The sequence below is a fragment of the Anarhichas minor genome, unplaced genomic scaffold (assembly GCF_050575085.1).
Source record: "Anarhichas minor isolate MPS153535 unplaced genomic scaffold, ASM5057508v1 ptg000010l, whole genome shotgun sequence".
Classification (NCBI taxonomy): domain Eukaryota; kingdom Metazoa; phylum Chordata; class Actinopteri; order Perciformes; family Anarhichadidae; genus Anarhichas; species Anarhichas minor.
The window spans coordinates 3,712,094-3,731,449 of NW_027466456.1; the positions used below are offsets into that span (position 1 = coordinate 3,712,094).

At 39.3% G+C, this 19,356-nt stretch overlaps 4 protein-coding genes across 4 annotated transcripts; all 4 read left to right on the forward strand.

Moving 5' to 3' along the window:
* Positions 1-970: 970 nt before the first annotated feature.
* LOC142946252 (anionic trypsin-2-like) lies at positions 971-2,199 on the forward strand. The gene is made up of 5 exons (XM_076087344.1): positions 971-1,028; positions 1,110-1,254; positions 1,424-1,559; positions 1,687-1,935; positions 2,041-2,199. The coding sequence occupies exons 1-5, from the start codon at positions 971-973 to the stop codon at positions 2,197-2,199; spliced, it is 747 nt and encodes a 248-aa protein (XP_075943459.1).
* A 3,999-nt stretch (positions 2,200-6,198) lies between these two features.
* On the forward strand, positions 6,199-7,414 carry LOC142946253 (trypsin-like). Its single transcript, XM_076087345.1, has 5 exons — positions 6,199-6,256; positions 6,338-6,482; positions 6,641-6,767; positions 6,893-7,150; positions 7,256-7,414. Exons 1-5 carry the CDS (start codon positions 6,199-6,201, stop codon positions 7,412-7,414), a joined length of 747 nt encoding a protein of 248 aa, XP_075943460.1.
* A 3,036-nt stretch (positions 7,415-10,450) lies between these two features.
* Positions 10,451-11,820, forward strand: LOC142946933 (granzyme B-like). The gene is made up of 5 exons (XM_076088564.1): positions 10,451-10,511; positions 10,595-10,742; positions 10,887-11,022; positions 11,281-11,547; positions 11,659-11,820. Exons 1-5 carry the CDS (start codon positions 10,451-10,453, stop codon positions 11,818-11,820), a joined length of 774 nt encoding a protein of 257 aa, XP_075944679.1.
* An 851-nt stretch (positions 11,821-12,671) lies between these two features.
* On the forward strand, positions 12,672-13,952 carry LOC142946934 (duodenase-1-like). Its single transcript, XM_076088565.1, has 5 exons — positions 12,672-12,729; positions 12,811-12,958; positions 13,128-13,263; positions 13,391-13,639; positions 13,745-13,952. The coding sequence occupies exons 1-5, from the start codon at positions 12,672-12,674 to the stop codon at positions 13,901-13,903; spliced, it is 750 nt and encodes a 249-aa protein (XP_075944680.1). The 3' UTR covers positions 13,904-13,952.
* Positions 13,953-19,356: the final 5,404 nt, after the last annotated feature.

Below are 19,356 nucleotides of genomic sequence, written 5' to 3' on the forward strand. Positions count from 1 at the left end.
CACCATATATTTGTCCTCCCTTGGTTTGTGTATGTGTGTGCTCGCCTGCATGTGTTGTATGTATATTTGTTAACCTGCAGACGGTTAAATTTAGAGTCTTGCATACTTGTGACTGTGAGGATGTCATAACCGTGACTTGTCACTCAAAACTGAAGCAGGAAACTTGTTTCTGTGGTTCATCTGATACCATCATATAAATTCAGAGGAAAATGTTTGAGTAGGCTGTTTAACCAAAACCCCCAACAGCCAAATGATTCAAATACAGATACTAATAAAGATACTAACATCATTACTATCCAGTATCTTAGCATTAATGTCTCCTTTTTCATAAAAGAGATGTACAACAAAGTGCTATTGAGTCATCAAATTCACCCAATTTAAGTCTTATTGTGAACTTGTGAGGTGAAGTGGGTCCACAATGAACAAAACTGAAAGATGCCGCGAATAAATCATGAGCTAAATAAAAGGAAGAGAATCAAGAATGGATTCATAGTGACCCGTATGGCCACAGTGACACATTTTGACTTCCAACATACAGAATCCTGGTGTTGCATCTGAGTTATTAACTTATTGAATTCATCTCACAAAAGTCCTTTAATGTTGCTGAGCAATTATTCATAAAGAATGAAGAAAGGAGGATTAGAATGAACTCAACCAAGAGGCTGAAAGTGTCCTAAATGTAAAAGTGAATAATGAATGACATAAAAGGTAAAAGAGGAAGAATGTGAACGAATGTGTGAATGTCATCGCATGTTGATCATAAAGTGCTTCATGTTGTTGAGGCATAAAAAAAACAAGATGATGCAAAAATAACATACGTTGCAAACTGGCAAACAGACATTGGGCAAAGGATGCGGTTAAAAGTCAAGATAAAACATGAGGATCACGCTAACCAACACAGCAAAGCTGTATAAAAGGGTCTACATGACAGCCCCAAGAAGAGAGACAGGTCAGCTGTCTTGCTGGCATCATGCATCCTCTGCACACATTTCTGCTTTTTCCTCTCCTGGCGTATCTCGGACGAAGCGGTAAGATTCTCTAAGTATTATTATCATTTTCCAACCATTTAATGGGACATTAACCTCATTTTGATTTTCTTATCTTTGCAGCAGATGGGAGTGAAATCATAAATGGGGAACCAGCCCCGGAGAACTCGATGCTGTATATGGCCTCGTTGCAGAACAGCAAAGGTCATTATTGTGGAGGGTTCCTGATCAGTGAGGACTTTGTGCTCACTGCTGCACACTGTGACCTGTGAGTAGCATTTCCTCTTCCAGCAATCTTTAAATCATGTAATTAGAAATCAATTGAAAAAAAGATATCAAGATATATAAACCAACTTTAGAAAAATAAGAAATTATTATTATTGTACATTATAATTTTAGAAAATGTACTGACACCCCCTTTGTTATCTCTCATTCAGTGGCATTACCCATGTTGTTCTTGGCACCCACGATCTCAAGAGTGTTAATGATGACAACAAGATATCCATTAAAGAAAAACACAAACACAAATCTTTTAAGAATGTAGGAAGTGGTAATGACATCATGCTCTTCAAAGTAAGTACATATTTCCAGGTGACATCATACATTTGTTGAGTCATCTTTTTTATTGTTATCAGCTCCATATTCCAGCAATTGTTATGAAATTAGACATTGCATTAGTTGTAACGTTGTGTGTCTCCAGCTGTCTAAGAATGTTTCACTGAACGGACGAGTGCAAACAATTCCTCTTCCCACATCTGAAATTAACACACAAGATGACTGCCAGGTGGCTGGATGGGGATATATAAAGACTGGTGGTAGAGTTGTTGATGATCTGAGTGTGGTGAACGTCTCCATCATCAACCTGAAAGACTGCACGCAGGTGTGGGGAAGTCTTCCTGCCAATGTTATGTGTGCAGGTGGATATGACACAGACAAAGGATTCTGTCAGGTGGGTTTTCTGTCTGTTAATAGAACATGTCAGCTGGTATATAAATGCTACAAACATCTAAAATCACAAAATGAATAAGCTGATGAAGCCTCTTCCTCCTCACAGGGTGATTCTGGTGGTCCTCTGGTGTGCAACGGGAAGGCTGTTGGCGTTGTGTCTTTCAACAATAACTTCAACTGTAACTACCCAGATAAACCCAACGTCTACACCGATGTATCAAAGTACCTTCCCTGGATCGATGACATCCTCAAATGTTACAAGTGAAAGTCTTGCAAAGCATACATTCACTGTACTATGGAGGTTTTGCGTTCAATCAGTGTGACCGAAATTCAAAATAAAAGTTTATTGCAAATACCGTGTTTGATTTACTTCTTTAACAATGTCCTCAGAAAACACAAATCGTATTTAAGTGAACAAAAACAACAGTAATAATAATGGTTATGCTGAGCGTGTGAATCAAGTGGAGTATAAACGTGATAGCGAATAACTTCTGTCTGGTCCATGCTAAGTATTTGTACCTCGTACCCTGACCCTTATAAATGACTTATAACTCATCTGTAAAGCATGAATTAAGGGTGCCTTATTAGAAAGTGGTAGCATGTTACCCGTTTAAAATGACTCATTTGGTTTGACCATACCAACAGAATTAAAGCTGCAAAAATGTACTTCACTGATCATATACACAAGACAACTGCATGGCTGCACTGACACAGAAATAATGTGAGGAATTCATTTGTAAAATGTGTTGGTGATGTGGTCACATCCCCCGTGTTCAGTCTGCCCGAGGTCTCAAGCTCATCACATAATAATTATAAAATTAAATAAAATGAATAAAATAAAAAGGAGCATCACATACTGTACTGAAGCCCTGCAGTTAGATTTAGTTCCTTCACATGTATTAGTCACATGATGCTTTAAAAAGTTGCGAAATAGCATCGGCCGTAAGATGTGGCAGGAAATTAAAATAGATGGAAATAAAACTGTGAAGATCAAACTCTGCTGTATAAAGAGGGCAGACTTGACAGCCACAATACAACAGGTCAATCATCCTGTCGCCATGGTACAAGTTGTTTTTTTTATGTTATGGTATGTCTCAGACAAAATGATAAGTTGCATAATGTATTTTCTTCAGGCTGCAAATAGGATATTACCTCATTTGAACATTTCCTACTTATGTTTTTAGTTCTCGGCAGTGAAATCATTCACAGGGGAAAAGCCCCGGAGAAGTCGATGGCCTCGCTGCAGGACAAAAAACAACACGTATTTAGAGGATTTCTCATCAGTAAAGACTCACTCACTGTGATGTGAGAGGTACATTTCCTCTTCCAGCAGCCACTTCTTTTTCTATTTAATCAAAGATATATAAATTGACTTCTTTCAAAAGAAAGGTTTTTTTTTTAAATCCACTACGAACCACTTATTTATAACTTTTTCAAGAATGAGGAAACAGCAATGGTTGTTCTTGGCACTCACAATCTCAAGAAGGTCGAGTGAAATTCATTGTAAACAATTGCAAACACCCATTTTATGTGAGCAATGACGGATTGTATGACATGAATGAATTGTATTCATTCATACCAGCATTCCCAGGTGACATCTGGCATTTTTATAGTCAAGTTATTTGGTTTTAGTTGGTTTAATAAATTTAAAACAGTTAAGTGTTATTTCCTGTGAGATTAAATGTTAAAAAAGGCGGAAAAACAGTATCAAATAAAAATGCAAAAACACAGCACTATCCCAACCAGTGCACATACTGTAACTCTGTTGACAATAACCTTCATTGGTTACTGCTGTCACAGTTTAAAACATGTTTCTTTCTCTCCTGCTGTCAGCTGTCATTTAAGTGTCAGTTTGATGCAACCCTCCTCCACCCCATTCACCTCCGATCCTCATCACAACCAGTCCTCCCAGTGAGCTCATCAGAAGTCATGCTCTACATCTCATCCATACAAATCTTCAACCATTGCTCTTCCCCCTCTTCATCATCACCACCACTAGTGTCTAGGTTCCATGAGAGGGATGTTCCTATGCAGCTCATGGCATCATTACCCCCTTAAAATATGACGTCACAAAGATTTTTCTTAAGCATTCCTCTAGTCAGTGTTGGACAAGCTACTTAGAACCTGCAGTAAGTTAAGCTACCGGTTACTCGTAAAATAAAGCTTATTTGCTATCGCCGTCATACACAAGTGCTTCTGCCTGCTCCACATACATGTTTGAGTATGGCCGTGGAGTCAGTTATTGATCCTCAGCAGTTTAATGTCAGACTGCAGCACAAAGCTCCGCTGCACTTGAGCTTCATGAATGCTTGGGGAAATGTAGCTGGTGTGGGCACTACCTCAGTACTTGATCAATAAAAGAGCTTAGCTACTGAAAAGCGACGCTACCACCAGGCTACAGAGAAATGTAGTTAAACTTGTAACGCCGCTACTTGTAGCGCCACTACTGCCCAACACTGCCTATTGTGCACTATGTCAATACATTTATTGAATTACTCTTTAAGCATCTCTTTACATTAAGTCTTTCCTAATTAAAATGGTATTGCTATCGCGGCCACTCACAGCATCTAAACTTTACCGTTCTGATTTTATGCCTCACCAGTTATTTCGACAAGCTCAACTGAACAACAGAGTACAACCGATTCAACTTCCAAGTCATCAAATAAAAGTGTTTTGAATTGGGTTAAACAAGTTGTTGATCATTTGCAAGAGGTTTATGTTCCTATTATTATCATAGAAAAGTGTGAGAAGCATAGACTGTATATAAGAAGTGGATGGTTAGAAAATGTTTTGCCGCTGCCCCTGTCGAGAGCAGTAGATTGCTTTGCTTCCATGCGGTAACTGGGTTTCTCCACACTGGGAGAGTACCAACTGTCATCTATGAGTTATACACTAGCAATGGATAAGTACTTCATACAACCCCACTTCATAACACCCGATCTATCCATTTAATGTAAAACAATTAATAATGCACGTGATGTACATAATGTAGCACAAATGTAATGTTTACAGTATGTATATCATAGATATGATGTACTGGATGTAGGACTGAAGGAAGACTAGCTAATACCATTGGCATCAGCTTATGGGGATCCTCTTCAATAAATACATAAATATACTGTCAATGTGATCTTAAAACTCCCATGTATTATTTTAGCAACAACTGTAGGCCATTAATAACATACATGTCACAATATGAGCAACACGTGGAAATGCAAAGCACACAGTCGTAAATGTACTAACATGCACAACAGGGCATGTCCCCTCGTGATAATAAAGTGACCACAAGAGTAGAGTCCTGAATAACCGGGATTCTTTTGGTTCTCAGTCCATGGTAACATATTGAGGGTGTGCATGTTGGAGCTAATTTGAATCCACATGAAAAGTGTTAAAAAGTACTCAAAAGCGATTATACTCGTGCACTGTTTCATAACTGTGACTTGTCACTCAAAACTGAAGCAGGAAACTTGTTTCTGTGGTTCATCTGATTCCGTCATATAAATTCAGAAGAAAATGTTTGAGTAGGCTGTTTAACCAAAACCCCCAACAGCCAAATGATTCAAATACAGATATTAATAAAGATACTAAAATCATTACTATCCGGTATCTTAGCATTAATGTCTCTTTTTTCATAAAAAAGATGTACAACAAAGTGCTATTGAGTCATCAAATTCACCCAATTTAAGTCTTGTTGTGAACTTGTGAGGTGAAGTGGGTCCACAATGAACAAAACTGAAAGATGCCGCGAATAAATCATGAGCTAAATAAAAGGAAGAGAATCAAGAATGGATTCATAGTGACCCGTATGGCCACAGTGACACATTTTGACTTCCAACATATAGAATCCTGGTGTTGCATCTGAGTTATTCACTTATTGAATTCATCTAACAAAAGTCATTTAATGTTGCTGAGCAATTATTCATAAAAATGAAGAAAGGAGGATTAGAATGAACTCAACCAAGAGGCTGAAAGTGTCCTAAATGTAAAAGTGAATAATGAATGACATAAAAGGTAAAAGAGGAAGAATGTGAACGAATGTGTGAAAGTCATCGCATGCTGATCATAAAGTGCTTCATGTTGTTGAGGCATAAAAAAACAAGATGATGCAAAAATAACATACGTTGCAAACTGGAAAACAGACATTGATCAAAGGATGCGTCAAGATAAAACATGAGGATCACGCTAACCAACACAGCAAAGCTGTATAAAAGGGTCTACATGACAGCCCCAAGAAGAGAGACAGGTCAGCTGTCTTGCTGGCATCATGCATCCTCTGCACACATTTCTGCTTTTTCCTCTCCTGGCGTATCTCGGACGAAGCGGTAAGATTCTCAAAGTATTATTATCATTTTCCAACCATTTAATGGGACATTAACCTCATTTTGATTTTCTTATCTTTGCAGCAGATGGGAGTGAAATCATAAATGGGGAACCAGCCCCGGAGAACTCGATGCTGTATATGGTCTCGGTGCAGGACAGCAAAGGTCATCTTTGTGGAGGGTTCCTGATCAGTGAGGACTTTGTGCTCACTGCTGCACACTGTGACGAGTGAGTAGCATTTCCTCTTTAAATCATGTAATTAGAAATCAATTGAAAAAAAGATGTCAAGATATATAAACCAATTTTTGAAAAATAAGAAATTATTATTATTGTACATTATAGCTTTAGAAAATGTACTGACACCCCCTTTGTTATCTCTTATTCAGTGGCATTACTCATGTTGTTCTTGGCACCCACGATCTCAAGAGTGTTAATGATGACAACAAGATATCCATTGAAACACACTTACACAAATCTTTAGTAGGAAGTGGTAATGACATCATGCTCCTCAAAGTAAGTACACAATCAGGTGACATCATACATTTGTTGAGTCATCTTTTTTATTGTTATCAGCTCCATATTCCAGCAATTGTTATGAAATTAGACATTGCATTAGTTTTAACGTTGTGTGTCTCCAGCTGTCAAAGAAGGTTTCACTGAACGGACGGGTGCAAACAATTCCTCTTCCCACATCTGAAATGACCAAACAAGACGACTGCCAGGTGGCTGGATGGGGATATATAAAGACTGGTGGTACAGCTGTTGATGATCTGAGAGTGGTGGACGTCTCCATCATCAACCTGGAAGTCTGCAAGGAGCAATGGAGTCATCTTGGTAATCTTCCTGCCAATGTTATCTGTGCAGGTGGCGATAAAACAGGGAAAGGATTCTGTCAGGTGGGTTTTCTGTCTGTTAATAGAACATGTCAGCTGGTATATAAATGCTACAAACAGTAAAAATGACATAATGACTCAGCTAATGAAGCCTCTTCCTCCTCACAGGGTGATTCTGGTGGTCCTCTGGTGTGCAACGGGAAGGCTGTTGGTGTTGTGTCTTTCAACAATAACTTCACCTGTAACTACCCAGATCTACCCAACATCTACACCGATGTATCAAAGTACCTTCCCTGGATCAATGACATCCTCAAACGTTACAAGTGAAAATCTTGCAAAGCATACATTCACTGTACTATGGAGGTTTTACGTTCAATCAGTGTGACTGAAATTCAAAATAAAAGTTTATTGCAAATACCGTGTTTGATTTCCTTCTTTAACAATGTCCTCAGAAAACACAAATTGTATTTAAGTGAACAAAAACAACAGTAATAATAATGGTTATGTTGAGCGTGTGAATCAAGTGGAGTATAAACGTGTTAGCGAATAACTTCTGTCTGGTCCATGCTAAGTATTTGTACCTCGTACCCTAACCCTTATAAATGACTTATAACTCATCTATAAAGCATGAATTAAGAGTGCCTTATTAGAAAGTGGGAGCATGTTACCCGTTTAAAATTACTCATTTGGTTTGACCATACCAACAGAATTAAAGCTGCAAAAATGTACTTCACTGATCTTATACACAAGACAACTGCATGGCTGCACATTGTCAATAAATTAATTGAATTACTCTTTAAGCATCTCTTTACATTAAGTCTTTCCTGATTAAAATAGTATTGCTATCGTGGCCACTCACAGCATCTAAACTTTACCTTTCTGATTTTCTGTCCAACCAGTTATTTCGACAAGCTCAACTGCACAACAGAGTACAACAGATTCAACTTCCAAGTCATCAAATAGAAGTGTTGTATAGCTGAATAAAGGTTTATGTTTCTATCATTATCATAGAAAAGTGTGAGAAGCATATATAACTTTTATATTAGCATATATATAAAGACTGTATATAAGAAGTGGACGTTGTCACCTTGACATCACCCATTGGTTTGTGGACTGCAGTTTTGTAGGCTTGAGTTTGGCATTTTGGCCATAGATTGCCATCTAGGTTCATGGCCGTCACAATCTTGATTCTTTTTTTGTAACCAGAAGTGACACAAGAGGGTGGAGCTAAGTACATGCAAACTCTCAGTAAGGCATTTTAAGTCGACCAAAAAGGCTACAACTAACTTTCATGCCCTAAAAACACAATGTGAAAGAGTTAAAGTTCTAAGAACACGGGGCAACACCCAAACCCAACAACGCCGCGGAAGCAACCTGTCAATCACAAGGTAGCCACGCCCTAAAGCATACACTGCCATCGTCCATTTTGTCACTTTGGTTAGTTTGGATTTACCAAGGTCATTTACCAGGTGCCATAGATACAAAACATAAAGAGAACTGGATTCAGCGAGGCAGGGCCCCGTTCCTTCCTATGAAAGTTACTCAGTGGCGCTTGATGCAAAGAAAGTTTGTCTTCACAGTATAAAATTACGCAGATCTACCGGCGATCTTCTGCATCCATGGGGTTCATGAAGCAATCGCACCGGCGTTCCCTTTAACCCCGCCTCCCAGCCCTCGGTCCAGACTCGTTGTCGGACTCAATCACATGAACGGAGGAAAACTCTGGATTCGGCTATTAATGCATTTACCAACTTTTACGACATACTGATTTAACCCTTGTGTTGTCTTCATTTTCTGTATACACTACTTGTCCTAGGGGTCAAAAATGACCCGCCTTCACTAAACCTCTAAAATAAAACAGCTTGATTGCATTTTAAATCCCAAATCTATTTTGCATTTTGTCATTCATCACAAGCATTGTGAATATCTAATTTTTTCCTCTTCACAGTGCAGAAAGACTGTGTTTAATCTGGAATCCACTTCTCCCAGACCTCTCTTATGGCCGCTAGTTTGTCTGTCACACGCCTTGCAGGTCTTGACTCACGATTATCAAATCGTATCGTTTTTGAGAAAATATGAAAGACTTTCAGTGACATCATTGCACGGAAAATCGCCCTTCCACTCTCTGCATCCCAAAGACTAGATGCAGCCTCGCCTCGGGACCTATACACACCTGCTAAGATTAGCAGGCCGAGCAGGTCAATCTCATCCATCCATTTCCAGTTGTCTGGGGGTGCTGTCATCTGCAGCACCTCTATAGCCTCTGACTGCATTCCCCATTAGTAAACAATGCTTTCAGGAAATATTTATTCTCTCTGATCTTGTTTGTATTATGTCTGTGAACTTCAGCCAGGTGTGGGGTCGTGGAGGGGAGATGCTGCATATTCGCGAGAAAGTTTTTGTTTTCCCTGACTTCAATCAGCAGCACACTAATCTCTATTTATTGTGTGTGTGTGTGTGTGTGTGTGTGTGTGTGTGTGTGTGTGTGTGTGTGTGTGTGTGTGTGTGTGTGTGTGTGTGTGTATGTGTGTGTGTGTGTGTGTTGCTGTGGTGTGTTTTTTATGGTTTCTGTAGTATGAAAATGATTTTATAACTACCGGGTCAAAAATGACCCCGAAGACAAGATGTGTACATTGTTGGTTTACAGCTTTTATGGAAATATGAAGAAAGGCAATGTTTAACTTTTTTTCATGTTGTCATTCTAGGAAAAGTCATTGAATTTCAAGTTGAAAAAAGACCATTAAGGGGGTTTCCTATGCTGTTAAACATAGTGGCGGGTCATTTTTGACCCCTAAGACGACACAAAGGTTAAATAATGCTAATACAGTGCTCTTACTGGGGAGTTAATTTACAACAGACGTGTCTTTCCAAATGTAAGTCTATAAGAAAAAGTATTTTTAGGCCCAATGGCATCACGTGACAGATGTAGATGTTGTAATTCCAGGATTTGGCCACTGAGCTAAATGTGCTTCAAAGCCTGGCGCTCTTGCTGGAGGCCTCATTCAAAGGGAAAAACTGAAAATATCAAATGACATCAAATGGAGAAGAGAATAAATTGGTTACTAACAGACTGTGTGAAAACTCATCCCATGCTGATCACATCATGTGTGTACGTGCTTCAGGCTGCTGAGGCTGCTGAACCAGACGCTTTATATTTACTGTAAGAGCAGCAATGCTGCATTTCTTTACTGACCGCATGCACTCATCACTATATGACAATTAAAGGTGTTACCGACGCACAGAGGATGTAGCTTAGGAGGTCTTGTCGAAGCAGACCTTAACCACGGGGTCCCTTACTGAGCAAACTGTGATATAAAAGGGTTGACTTGACACCTCAAAGAGAACAGGATGAGTATCACCGGCATGATGCATGCTCTGCACAGGTCTCTGCTTCTTCATCTCCTGATGTATCTCGGACTTTACGGTAAGACTACTACGTCTGGTCTTAAGTCTCTGATCACCCAAATGCTGCATTAACTCGTCCTTCTTTTCCTCTTATCTTTTCAGCACTTGGGAGTGAAATCATAAATGGTAGGAAGGTCCCAGAGAACCTAATGCTGTACATGGCCTCAGTGCAGAACAATGGCGGTCATGTATGTGGAGGATTCCTCATCAATGAACACTTTGTGGTCACTGCAGCGCACTGTGAGCGCTTGTGAGTTAACTTCCCTCGTTCAGCAATCTTTCAATCATGTAATCAAAAATCCAAAGAATTTAATGTTACATGAATCTTTTAATTTATTTTGTCAACACAACTTAATAAACACTGCTGACAACCGCTCACTGATCATTCACTCAGTAATCCCACCAGCGTCGTTCTCGGCACCCACAATCTCCAGAAGGTTGATAATAACACAATGAGATACCGTGTAAAGACATGCAAGTTTCCATCTTATGTCAATGTCAGCAAAGGGGATGACATCATGCTCCTCAAAGTAAGTTGATATTCAATCAGCCTAACAGTCTCAGGTGAAGCATTTTTACAGTAAAATCTTTCTTTCATGTTCTGATTTATTCAGTTCTAGTCCGCCCAAAACTGTAAAAATGAAAAGCACAGACATCAATACTAAGGACAGCTCCATCTTCCACTAATTATTTTTTTTAACTTGAATTCTGAAAGACGACAAGACGTATGCTGTGAATTGGTCCTTGCTGGTTTTTAATTGTCACTTTGTCATTCCGTGTGTCTCCAGCTGTCTAGGAAAGCTCGACTGGGCAAAAAAGTACAACCGATTCCACTTCCAAACACGGAGATTAAGGTAAAAGATCAATCAAAGTGCCGTGTAGCCGGATGGGGTTTGACAAGAACTGGTGGTAAAGTTGTCGACGGCCTGAAGGTGGTGGTCGTGCCTATCGTGAACCTGGAGGACTGCAAGAAAAAATGGGGTCATATTAGATGTAATCTTCCTGCCAATGTTATCTGTGCAGGTGGATATGGCACCGACAAAGGATTCTGTCAGGTATGTTTTCTGTCCATTAACACAAAAATGTAATGTCAACGTTTTTTAGTCTGAATGGTTTCTCGTCTTCTAGAAACTGAATAAAGAAATGAAGCTTCTTCCTCCTCACAGGGTGATTCTGGTGGCCCTCTGGTGTGCAGTGGGAAGGCTGTTGGTGTTGTGTCTTTCAACATGAACAACAACTGTGACTACCCAAATGTACCCAACGTCTATACAAATATATCAAAATACCTTCCCTGGATCAAAAAGATTCTCAAGCAACATAATTGTTGAATGTAACAATTCTTTGATTGCATTGCATTGTACTGGCTCCTCTGCTGTAGAACAGCTGTCCACCTCCACATGAGGTCAGCTGAGAAGAAAATGTTTGAGTAGGCTGTTTAACCAAAACCCCCAACAGCCAAATGATTCAAATACAGATACTAATAAAGACACTAAAATCATTACTATCCGGTATCTTAGCATTAATGTCTCCTTTTTCATAAAAGAGATGTACAACAAAGTGCTATTGAGTCATCAAATTCACCCAATTTAAGTCTTATTGTGAACTTGTGAGGTGAAGTGGGTCCACAATGAACAAAACTGAAAGATGCCGCGAATAAATCATGAGCTAAATAAAAGGAAGAGAATCAAGAATGGATTCATAGTGACCCGTATGGCCACAGTGACACATTTTGACTTCCAACATACAGAATCCTGGTGTTGCATCTGAGTTATTAACTTATTGAATTCATCTAACAAAAGTCCTTTAATGTTGCTGAGCAATTATTCATAAAAAATGAAGAAAGGAGGATTAGAATGAACTCAACCAAGAGGCTGAAAGTGTCCTAAATGTAAAAGTGAATAATGAATGACATAAAAGGTAAAAGAGGAAGAATGTGAACAAATGTGTGAAAGTCATCGCATGCTGATCATAAAGTGCTTCATGCTGTTGAGACATAAAAAAAACAAGATGATGCAAAAATAACATACGTTGCAAACTGGCAAACAGTCATTGATCAAAGGATGCGATTAAAAGTGAAGATAAAACATGAGGATCACGCTAACCAACACAGCAAAGCTGTATAAAAGGGTCTACATGACAGCCCCAAGAAGAAAGACAGGTCAGCTGTCTTGCTGGCATCATGCATCCTCTGCACACATTTCTGCTTTTTCATCTCCTGGCGTATCTCGGACGAAGCGGTAAGATTCTCAAAGTATTATTATCATTTTCCAACCATTTAATGGGACATTAACCTCATTTTGATTTCCTTATCTTTGCAGCAGATGGGAGTGAAATCATAAATGGGGAACGAGCCCCGGAGAACTCGATGCTTTATATGGCCTCGTTGCAGAACGGGAATGGTGATCATAAATGTGGAGGGTTCCTGATCAGTGAGGACTTTGTGCTCACTGCTGCACACTGTGACCTGTGAGTAGCATTTCCTCTTCCAGCAATCTTTAAATCATGTAATTAGAAATTAATTTAAAAAAACATGTCAAGATATATAAACCAACTTTTTAAAAATAAGAAATTATTATTATTGTACATTATAATTACAAAAAATGTACTGACACCCCCTTTGTTATCTCTCATTCAGTGGCATTACCCATGTTGTTCTTGGCACCCACGATCTCAAGAGTGTTAATGATGACAACAAGATATCCATTGAAGAAAAATACAAACACGAATCTTATGAGAAAGTAACAACTGGTAATGACATCATGCTCCTCAAAGTAAGTACATATTTCCAGGTGACATCATACATTTGTTGAGTCATCTTTTTTATTGTTATCAGCTCCATATTCCAGCAATTGTTATGAAATTAGACATTGCATTAGTTGTAACATTGTGTGTCTCCAGCTGTCTAAGAAGGTTTCACTGAACGGACGAGTGCAAACAATTCCTCTTCCCACATCTGAAATGAACAAACAAGACGACTGCCAGGTGGCTGGATGGGGATATATAAATACTGGTGGTCCAGCTGTTGATGATCTGAGAGTGGTGGACGTCTCCATCATCAACCTGGAAGACTGCACGCAGGTGTGGGGAAGTCTTCCTGCCAATGTTATGTGTGCAGGTGGATATGGCACAGACAAAGGATTCTGTCAGGTGGGTTTTCTTACTGTTAATAGAACATGTCAGCTGGTATATAAAAACTACAAACAGTAAAAATCACATAATGAATAAGATAATGAAGACTCTTCCTCCTCACAGGGTGATTCTGGTGGTCCTCTGGTGTGCAACGGGAAGGCTGTTGGTGTTGTGTCTTTCAACAGAGCTGGAAACTGTAGCTACTCAGATGTACCCAACGTCTACACCGATGTATCAAAGTACCTTCCCTGGATCGATGGCATCCTCAAACGTTACAAGTGAAAATCTTGCAAAGCATACATTCACTGTACTATGGAGGTTTTGCGTTCAATCAGTGTGACTGAAATTCAAAATAAAAGTTTATTGCAAATACCGTGTTTGATTTCCTTCTTTAACAATGTCCTCAGAAAACACAAATCGTATTTAAGTGAACAAAAACAACAGTAATAATAATGGTTATGTTGAGCGTGTGAATCAAGTGGAGTATAAACATGATAGCGAATAACTTCTGTCTGGTCCATGCTAAGTATTTGTACCTCGTACCCTAACCCTTATAAATGACTTATAACTCATCTATAAAGCATGAATTAAGGGTGCCTTATTAGAAAGTGGTAGCATGTTACCCGTTTAAAATTACTCATTTGGTTTGACCATACCAACAGAATTAAAGCTGCAAAAATGTACTTCACTGATCTTATACACAAGACAACTGCATGGCTGCACTGACACAGAAATAATGTGAGGAATTCATTTGTAAAATGTGTTGGTGATGTGGTCACATCCCCTGTGTTCAGTCTGCCAGAGGTCTCAAGCTCATCACATAATAATAAAAAAATTAAATAAAATGAATAAAATAAAAAGGAGCATCACATACTGTACTGAAGCCCTGCAGTTAGATTTCGTTCCTTCACATGTATTAGTCACATGATGCTTTAAAAAGTTGCGAAATAGCATCGGCCGTAAGATGTGGCAGGAAATTAAAATAGATGGAAATAAAACTGTGAAGATCAAACTCTGCTGTATAAAGAGGGCAGACTTGACAGCCACAATACAACAGGTCAATCATCCTGTCGCCATGGTACAAGTTGTTTTTTTATGTTATGGTATGTCTCAGACAAAATGATAAGTTGCACAATGTATTTTCTTCAGGCTGCAAATAGGATATTACCTCATTTGAACATTTCCTACTGATGTTTTTAGTTCTCGGCAGTGAAATCATTCACAGGGGAAAAGCCCCGGAGAAGTCGATGGCCTCGCTGTCATCAACATTAAGTCTTTCCTAATTAAAATGGTATTGCTATCGCGGCCACTCACAGCATCTGAACTTTACCTTTCTGATTTTATTTCAAACCAGTTATTTCTGGCTCAACTAAACAACAGAGTACAATAGATTCAACTTCCAAGTCATCAAATAGAAGTGTTGTACAGCTGAATAAAGGTTTATGTTTCTATCATTATCATAGAAAAGTGTGAGAAGCATATATAACTTTTATATTAGCATATATATAAAGACTGTATATAAGAAGTGGACGTTGTCACCTTGACATCACCCATTGGTTTGTGGACTGCAGTTTTGTAGGCTTGAGTTTGGCATTTTGGCCATAGATTGCCATCTTGGTTTATGGCCGTCACAATCTTGATTCTTTTTTTGTAACCAGAAGTGACACAAGAGGGTGGAGCTAAGTACACGCAAGCTCTCAGTAAGGCATTTTAAGTCGACCAAAAAGGCTACAACTAATTTTCATGCCCTGAAAACACACTGTGAAAGAGTTAAAGTTCTAAGAACACGGGGCATCACCCAAACCCAACAACGCCGCGGTAGCAACCTGTCAATCACAAGGTAGCCACGCCCTAAAGCATACACTGCCATCGTCCATTTTATCACTTTGGTTAGTTTGGATTCACCAAGGTCACACGGTAACACAAACTAAGTGGTAGACCTGCAACCCCTGTCTTCTGCGAGGTGAAATTGTAGTATTTTCAGTGGAGTTTGGTGGCTTTGGTGGACAAATCTGTCCTGGCTCGACACATTTGTACATTATATGAAGGTTTGAAAACACATGACTTTGACACAGTGCCTCTAAAATCGTACTCAATGTTTCTGTGTCTACACGGTAGGCCCCTTTTAGCTCATAACATCACGTCAAAGCCAGAAAGAAAGAGTCAAGGCAGAATAAACTATGATGACGGTATGAAGAGCACAGAAAGATCAATCTCAACCCGACTGACGTCTACATCAAAACTAAAATGACCACCAATGAGCAAGAACATAAAACAATGCAGTAGCTATCTAGTAAAGTGCAGAGATTTCTCCCGTCCTGTCCAGCACTTCCACAGCCTCAGCACCAGACTCAGTGGCTGTGGGCCTCCGAGGCTCTGAGGTCTTTCATCCCCAAACCAGGAAGATTCTGTTGCTGTTTAATCAGAAATTTAGATTTTAAGCGTTTTCAAAACACAAATCATGTAGCAGCACCACATAATCAGATATCAGGTAAGTGGTTGTTTTCCTTTTCATATATAGCTCCACTTTATAAACCACCTCCAGGTCTAACTGTGAGACATGTACCCCATGTATTTGGAGCGAGATCACATGCTCACTGTTTTCCTCAAAGTGAGGGAGTGGGCTTGAATGCAGCACAGACCGATGCTGTTAGAAGAGTCATTAGACAGATCAATTTGTGACTTTACGTTAGATTTGCACTGATGGAGAAGCAGCACCCTCTGATGGTGAAAAAGCAGAGCAATTTTAAAAGTCTCGTCACAAACTCTGGCGCTCTCTGCTGGACGTCATGAAGTACTAACAGAGTAACAGTAACAGCTGAGATAATATACACTGAGTGTAATGTTACACTTGATGGTATACAAATGTAGAGTAGATGTGTGAAGACACAACATGATGTAGTAAGACTGCACCCCTCTCCCCATCAAAGTTACACTCCAATGAACCAAATACACTAAGAGTAGAAGTGGTACAAATGTTTATTGTGGTAGTGAGTAAGTTGTTTTTGTGTAGAGTATGTACATGTCATGACTGTGCTTCAATTTGGAACATCAGCTGGCGTATTAATTCATGCAAATACATAAAATTGACACGATTAAACAGGTATCCACTGTACAGTAGATGGTAAAGCAGCTCATGGAAATAACAGCACGGGACACAGTTACCACTGGCCAGGAGCAAACTGTTATACAGCTAGTCATCATATTAAAGCTTTACAGGGATAAAATGTAAAAAAATATTAGATTTAACTCCTTTAGAGGATGGTCTTTATATAATATGATGTACAGGATATTTTGCAGGGCTTTTGTACTTGAATTGTAATTGATTGTGTTTGATGAGTAGATATCTGTGTGGTTGAGGAAGTCATTCGTGACATATTTAGTTTGAAAATAATTAGTTGGAGATAAATGAGTTTGAACACGGCATCCTAATGGAGCTGCATGAAGTCAGCTCTTCTAATTCTAAGATAATTCGGGTTATGCTCCTCGTTTCTGTCCCTGCCAGCCTGCTGTGTTTTGGCTCGTGCAGGCTGAGGGTTGCAGTGATGTGGTCGCTGTCCAAAGCGTTTCCTGTTGCATGGGACCCTTTTAAAATCACCTCAAATCATCTCAACAGCCTTAACCTTAAAGGTCGAACAGAAACAGACCCAAAACTACACAGAAATCTAGTTACATGGAGCATGAAGTAGCGGCAACAAGTTAAGACACTGACATTGTGTTAGACAAACCTAACTGCTAGTTTGACACCTCTGAGTAATAACTTGGTACCTGAGCTTGATTTACAACAGTGTCTTATACTTTGACAGAGATATTCTGAGACTAATACAGAACCCTCCATTTATCAGAATATGAGCTTTATGTCAGACATCACTCTGAGGGGGCAGTCGTACTCCGGCACAGTACGAAGCTGTCGTACCTAATGTGAAAACACCCTAAAAGTGCTGAGTCAAGATCAAGCAGTGGTGGTAAGAAGTACTCAAATCGGTTTCTTCAGTAAAAGTATCGTTATCACACTGTAGAAATACAAGTAAATATCCTGCATTTAAAGTTTTACTGAAGTAACGGTACAAAAGTATTAGAATCAGAATATACTTTAAGAACCAGAGTAAAAATACTCATTATGCAGAATGGTCCATTTAAAAAATATTGAATATATTATTACTGGATTATAATTATTGATGCAGTCGAGTGTACATCACTTTAATGTTGCAGCTGGTAAAGTTGGGTACATTTTAGTATTCGCAAAAGCTCTCAGGGTAAGTTTAAATAGTACTACTCTGCTGTTGCTCACCTATCTCTGCTTGCGGTGCAGAGACTCTGTCTGCACATAAAAGGTCGTACTGAATGCAACACAAATCCAACTAGTGTTTATGGTTTGCATAAAGCCTGGAGTATAAACAATGAAATATGTTTCAATGCACTTAAAAACATCTGCTGCTGCCTGTTGAATAATGATACAACTAATGAAGTGTGGTTTCAAAACTGCGACTGTGCACCAACACCAACGCTCAGATCTGCAGCTGGAAACTGTGGTTTCTGTGGATCAAGATTGTAGCAACATTTCAAAGAAACCTTCGGGTTGTTTCAGGTTGGTCAACATTGCGTTTTGCATTTTGCACGTTTATTCCGCGAAGGGTCATTTGAAGGCCACAGATGAGTATTTACCAAAAGTGAGAGGAGAACCAACACGGTCCAAAATAAATATAATGAAGAGAATAAAAGTGTCATAGATGCATAGTGAACATGACTGGTGGTGGAAACTGATTCGTGCTAAACAAGTCTGCTTACAGCAAGTAATTAAAGTTATTGATGTTGGATTGAGTTGCAGTAAAAACACAGTGAAAAGATATTGTGGATCTATTTGCTCTTCTCCGCATGCTTCAGCACTCTGAAACTTCTCATTTGTTCTTGTTAAGCGGGAATAATTACATACAAATGTCTGATTTATATATTTCGTTGTGCGTACTTCTTCATATATTCCTTATTTTACCTCAGACTTTATAATACACGCCATTCACACACATGTTCCACTGCGGTCAAACCAAACACTAACAGATGAGTCACGATAGCCTATCAGACTTCTAGCTATCAGACTGTGATCTCAAGTCTTTAGAGTCTTGCATACTTGTGATTGTGAGAATATAGACATGCAAACCTGCGGTTTCTGTCACTCATTTAGTTGTTGGTGCAACATCACACTGACAAGCCTGGCGCTCTTGCTGGAGGCCTCATTCAAAGGGAAAAACTGAAAATATCAAATGACATCAAATGGAGAAGAGAATAAATTGGTTACTAACAGACTGTGTGAAAACTCATCCCATGCTGATCACATCATGTGTGTACGTGCTTCAGGCTGCTGAGGCTGCTGAACCAGACGCTTTATATTTACTGTAAGAGCGGCAATGCTGCATTTCTTTACTGACCGCATGCACTCATCACTATATGACAATTAAAGGTGTTACCGACGCACAGAGGATGTAGCTTAGGAGGTCTTGTCGAAGACCTTAACCACGGGGTCCCTTACTGAGCAAACTGTGATATAAAAGGGTCGACTTGACACCTCAAAGAGAACAGGATGAGTATCACCAGCATGATGCATGCTCTGCACAGGTTTCTGCTTCTTTATCTCCTGATGTATCTTGGACTTTACGGTAAGACTACTACGTCTGGTCTTAAGTCTACATATTAGATGTAATCTTCCTGCCAATGTTATCTGTGCAGGTGGATATGGCACC

Coding starts and splice junctions, on each gene's coding strand:
- LOC142946252 (XM_076087344.1), top strand. CDS start 971: ATGCATCCTCTGCACACATTTCTGCTTTTTCCTCTCCTGGCGTATCTC. Junction 1,560..1,686: donor ATGACATCATGCTCTTCAAA/GTAAGTACATAT, acceptor GTGTGTCTCCAG/CTGTCTAAGAATGTTTCACT. Junction 1,936..2,040: donor CAGACAAAGGATTCTGTCAG/GTGGGTTTTCTG, acceptor TCCTCCTCACAG/GGTGATTCTGGTGGTCCTCT.
- LOC142946253 (XM_076087345.1), top strand. CDS start 6,199: ATGCATCCTCTGCACACATTTCTGCTTTTTCCTCTCCTGGCGTATCTC. Junction 6,483..6,640: donor ACTGCTGCACACTGTGACGA/GTGAGTAGCATT, acceptor TCTCTTATTCAG/TGGCATTACTCATGTTGTTC. Junction 6,768..6,892: donor ATGACATCATGCTCCTCAAA/GTAAGTACACAA, acceptor GTGTGTCTCCAG/CTGTCAAAGAAGGTTTCACT.
- LOC142946933 (XM_076088564.1), top strand. CDS start 10,451: ATGATGCATGCTCTGCACAGGTCTCTGCTTCTTCATCTCCTGATGTAT. Junction 10,512..10,594: donor GATGTATCTCGGACTTTACG/GTAAGACTACTA, acceptor TTATCTTTTCAG/CACTTGGGAGTGAAATCATA. Junction 10,743..10,886: donor GCAGCGCACTGTGAGCGCTT/GTGAGTTAACTT, acceptor TCATTCACTCAG/TAATCCCACCAGCGTCGTTC.
- LOC142946934 (XM_076088565.1), top strand. CDS start 12,672: ATGCATCCTCTGCACACATTTCTGCTTTTTCATCTCCTGGCGTATCTC. Junction 12,730..12,810: donor GGCGTATCTCGGACGAAGCG/GTAAGATTCTCA, acceptor TTATCTTTGCAG/CAGATGGGAGTGAAATCATA. Junction 12,959..13,127: donor ACTGCTGCACACTGTGACCT/GTGAGTAGCATT, acceptor TCTCTCATTCAG/TGGCATTACCCATGTTGTTC.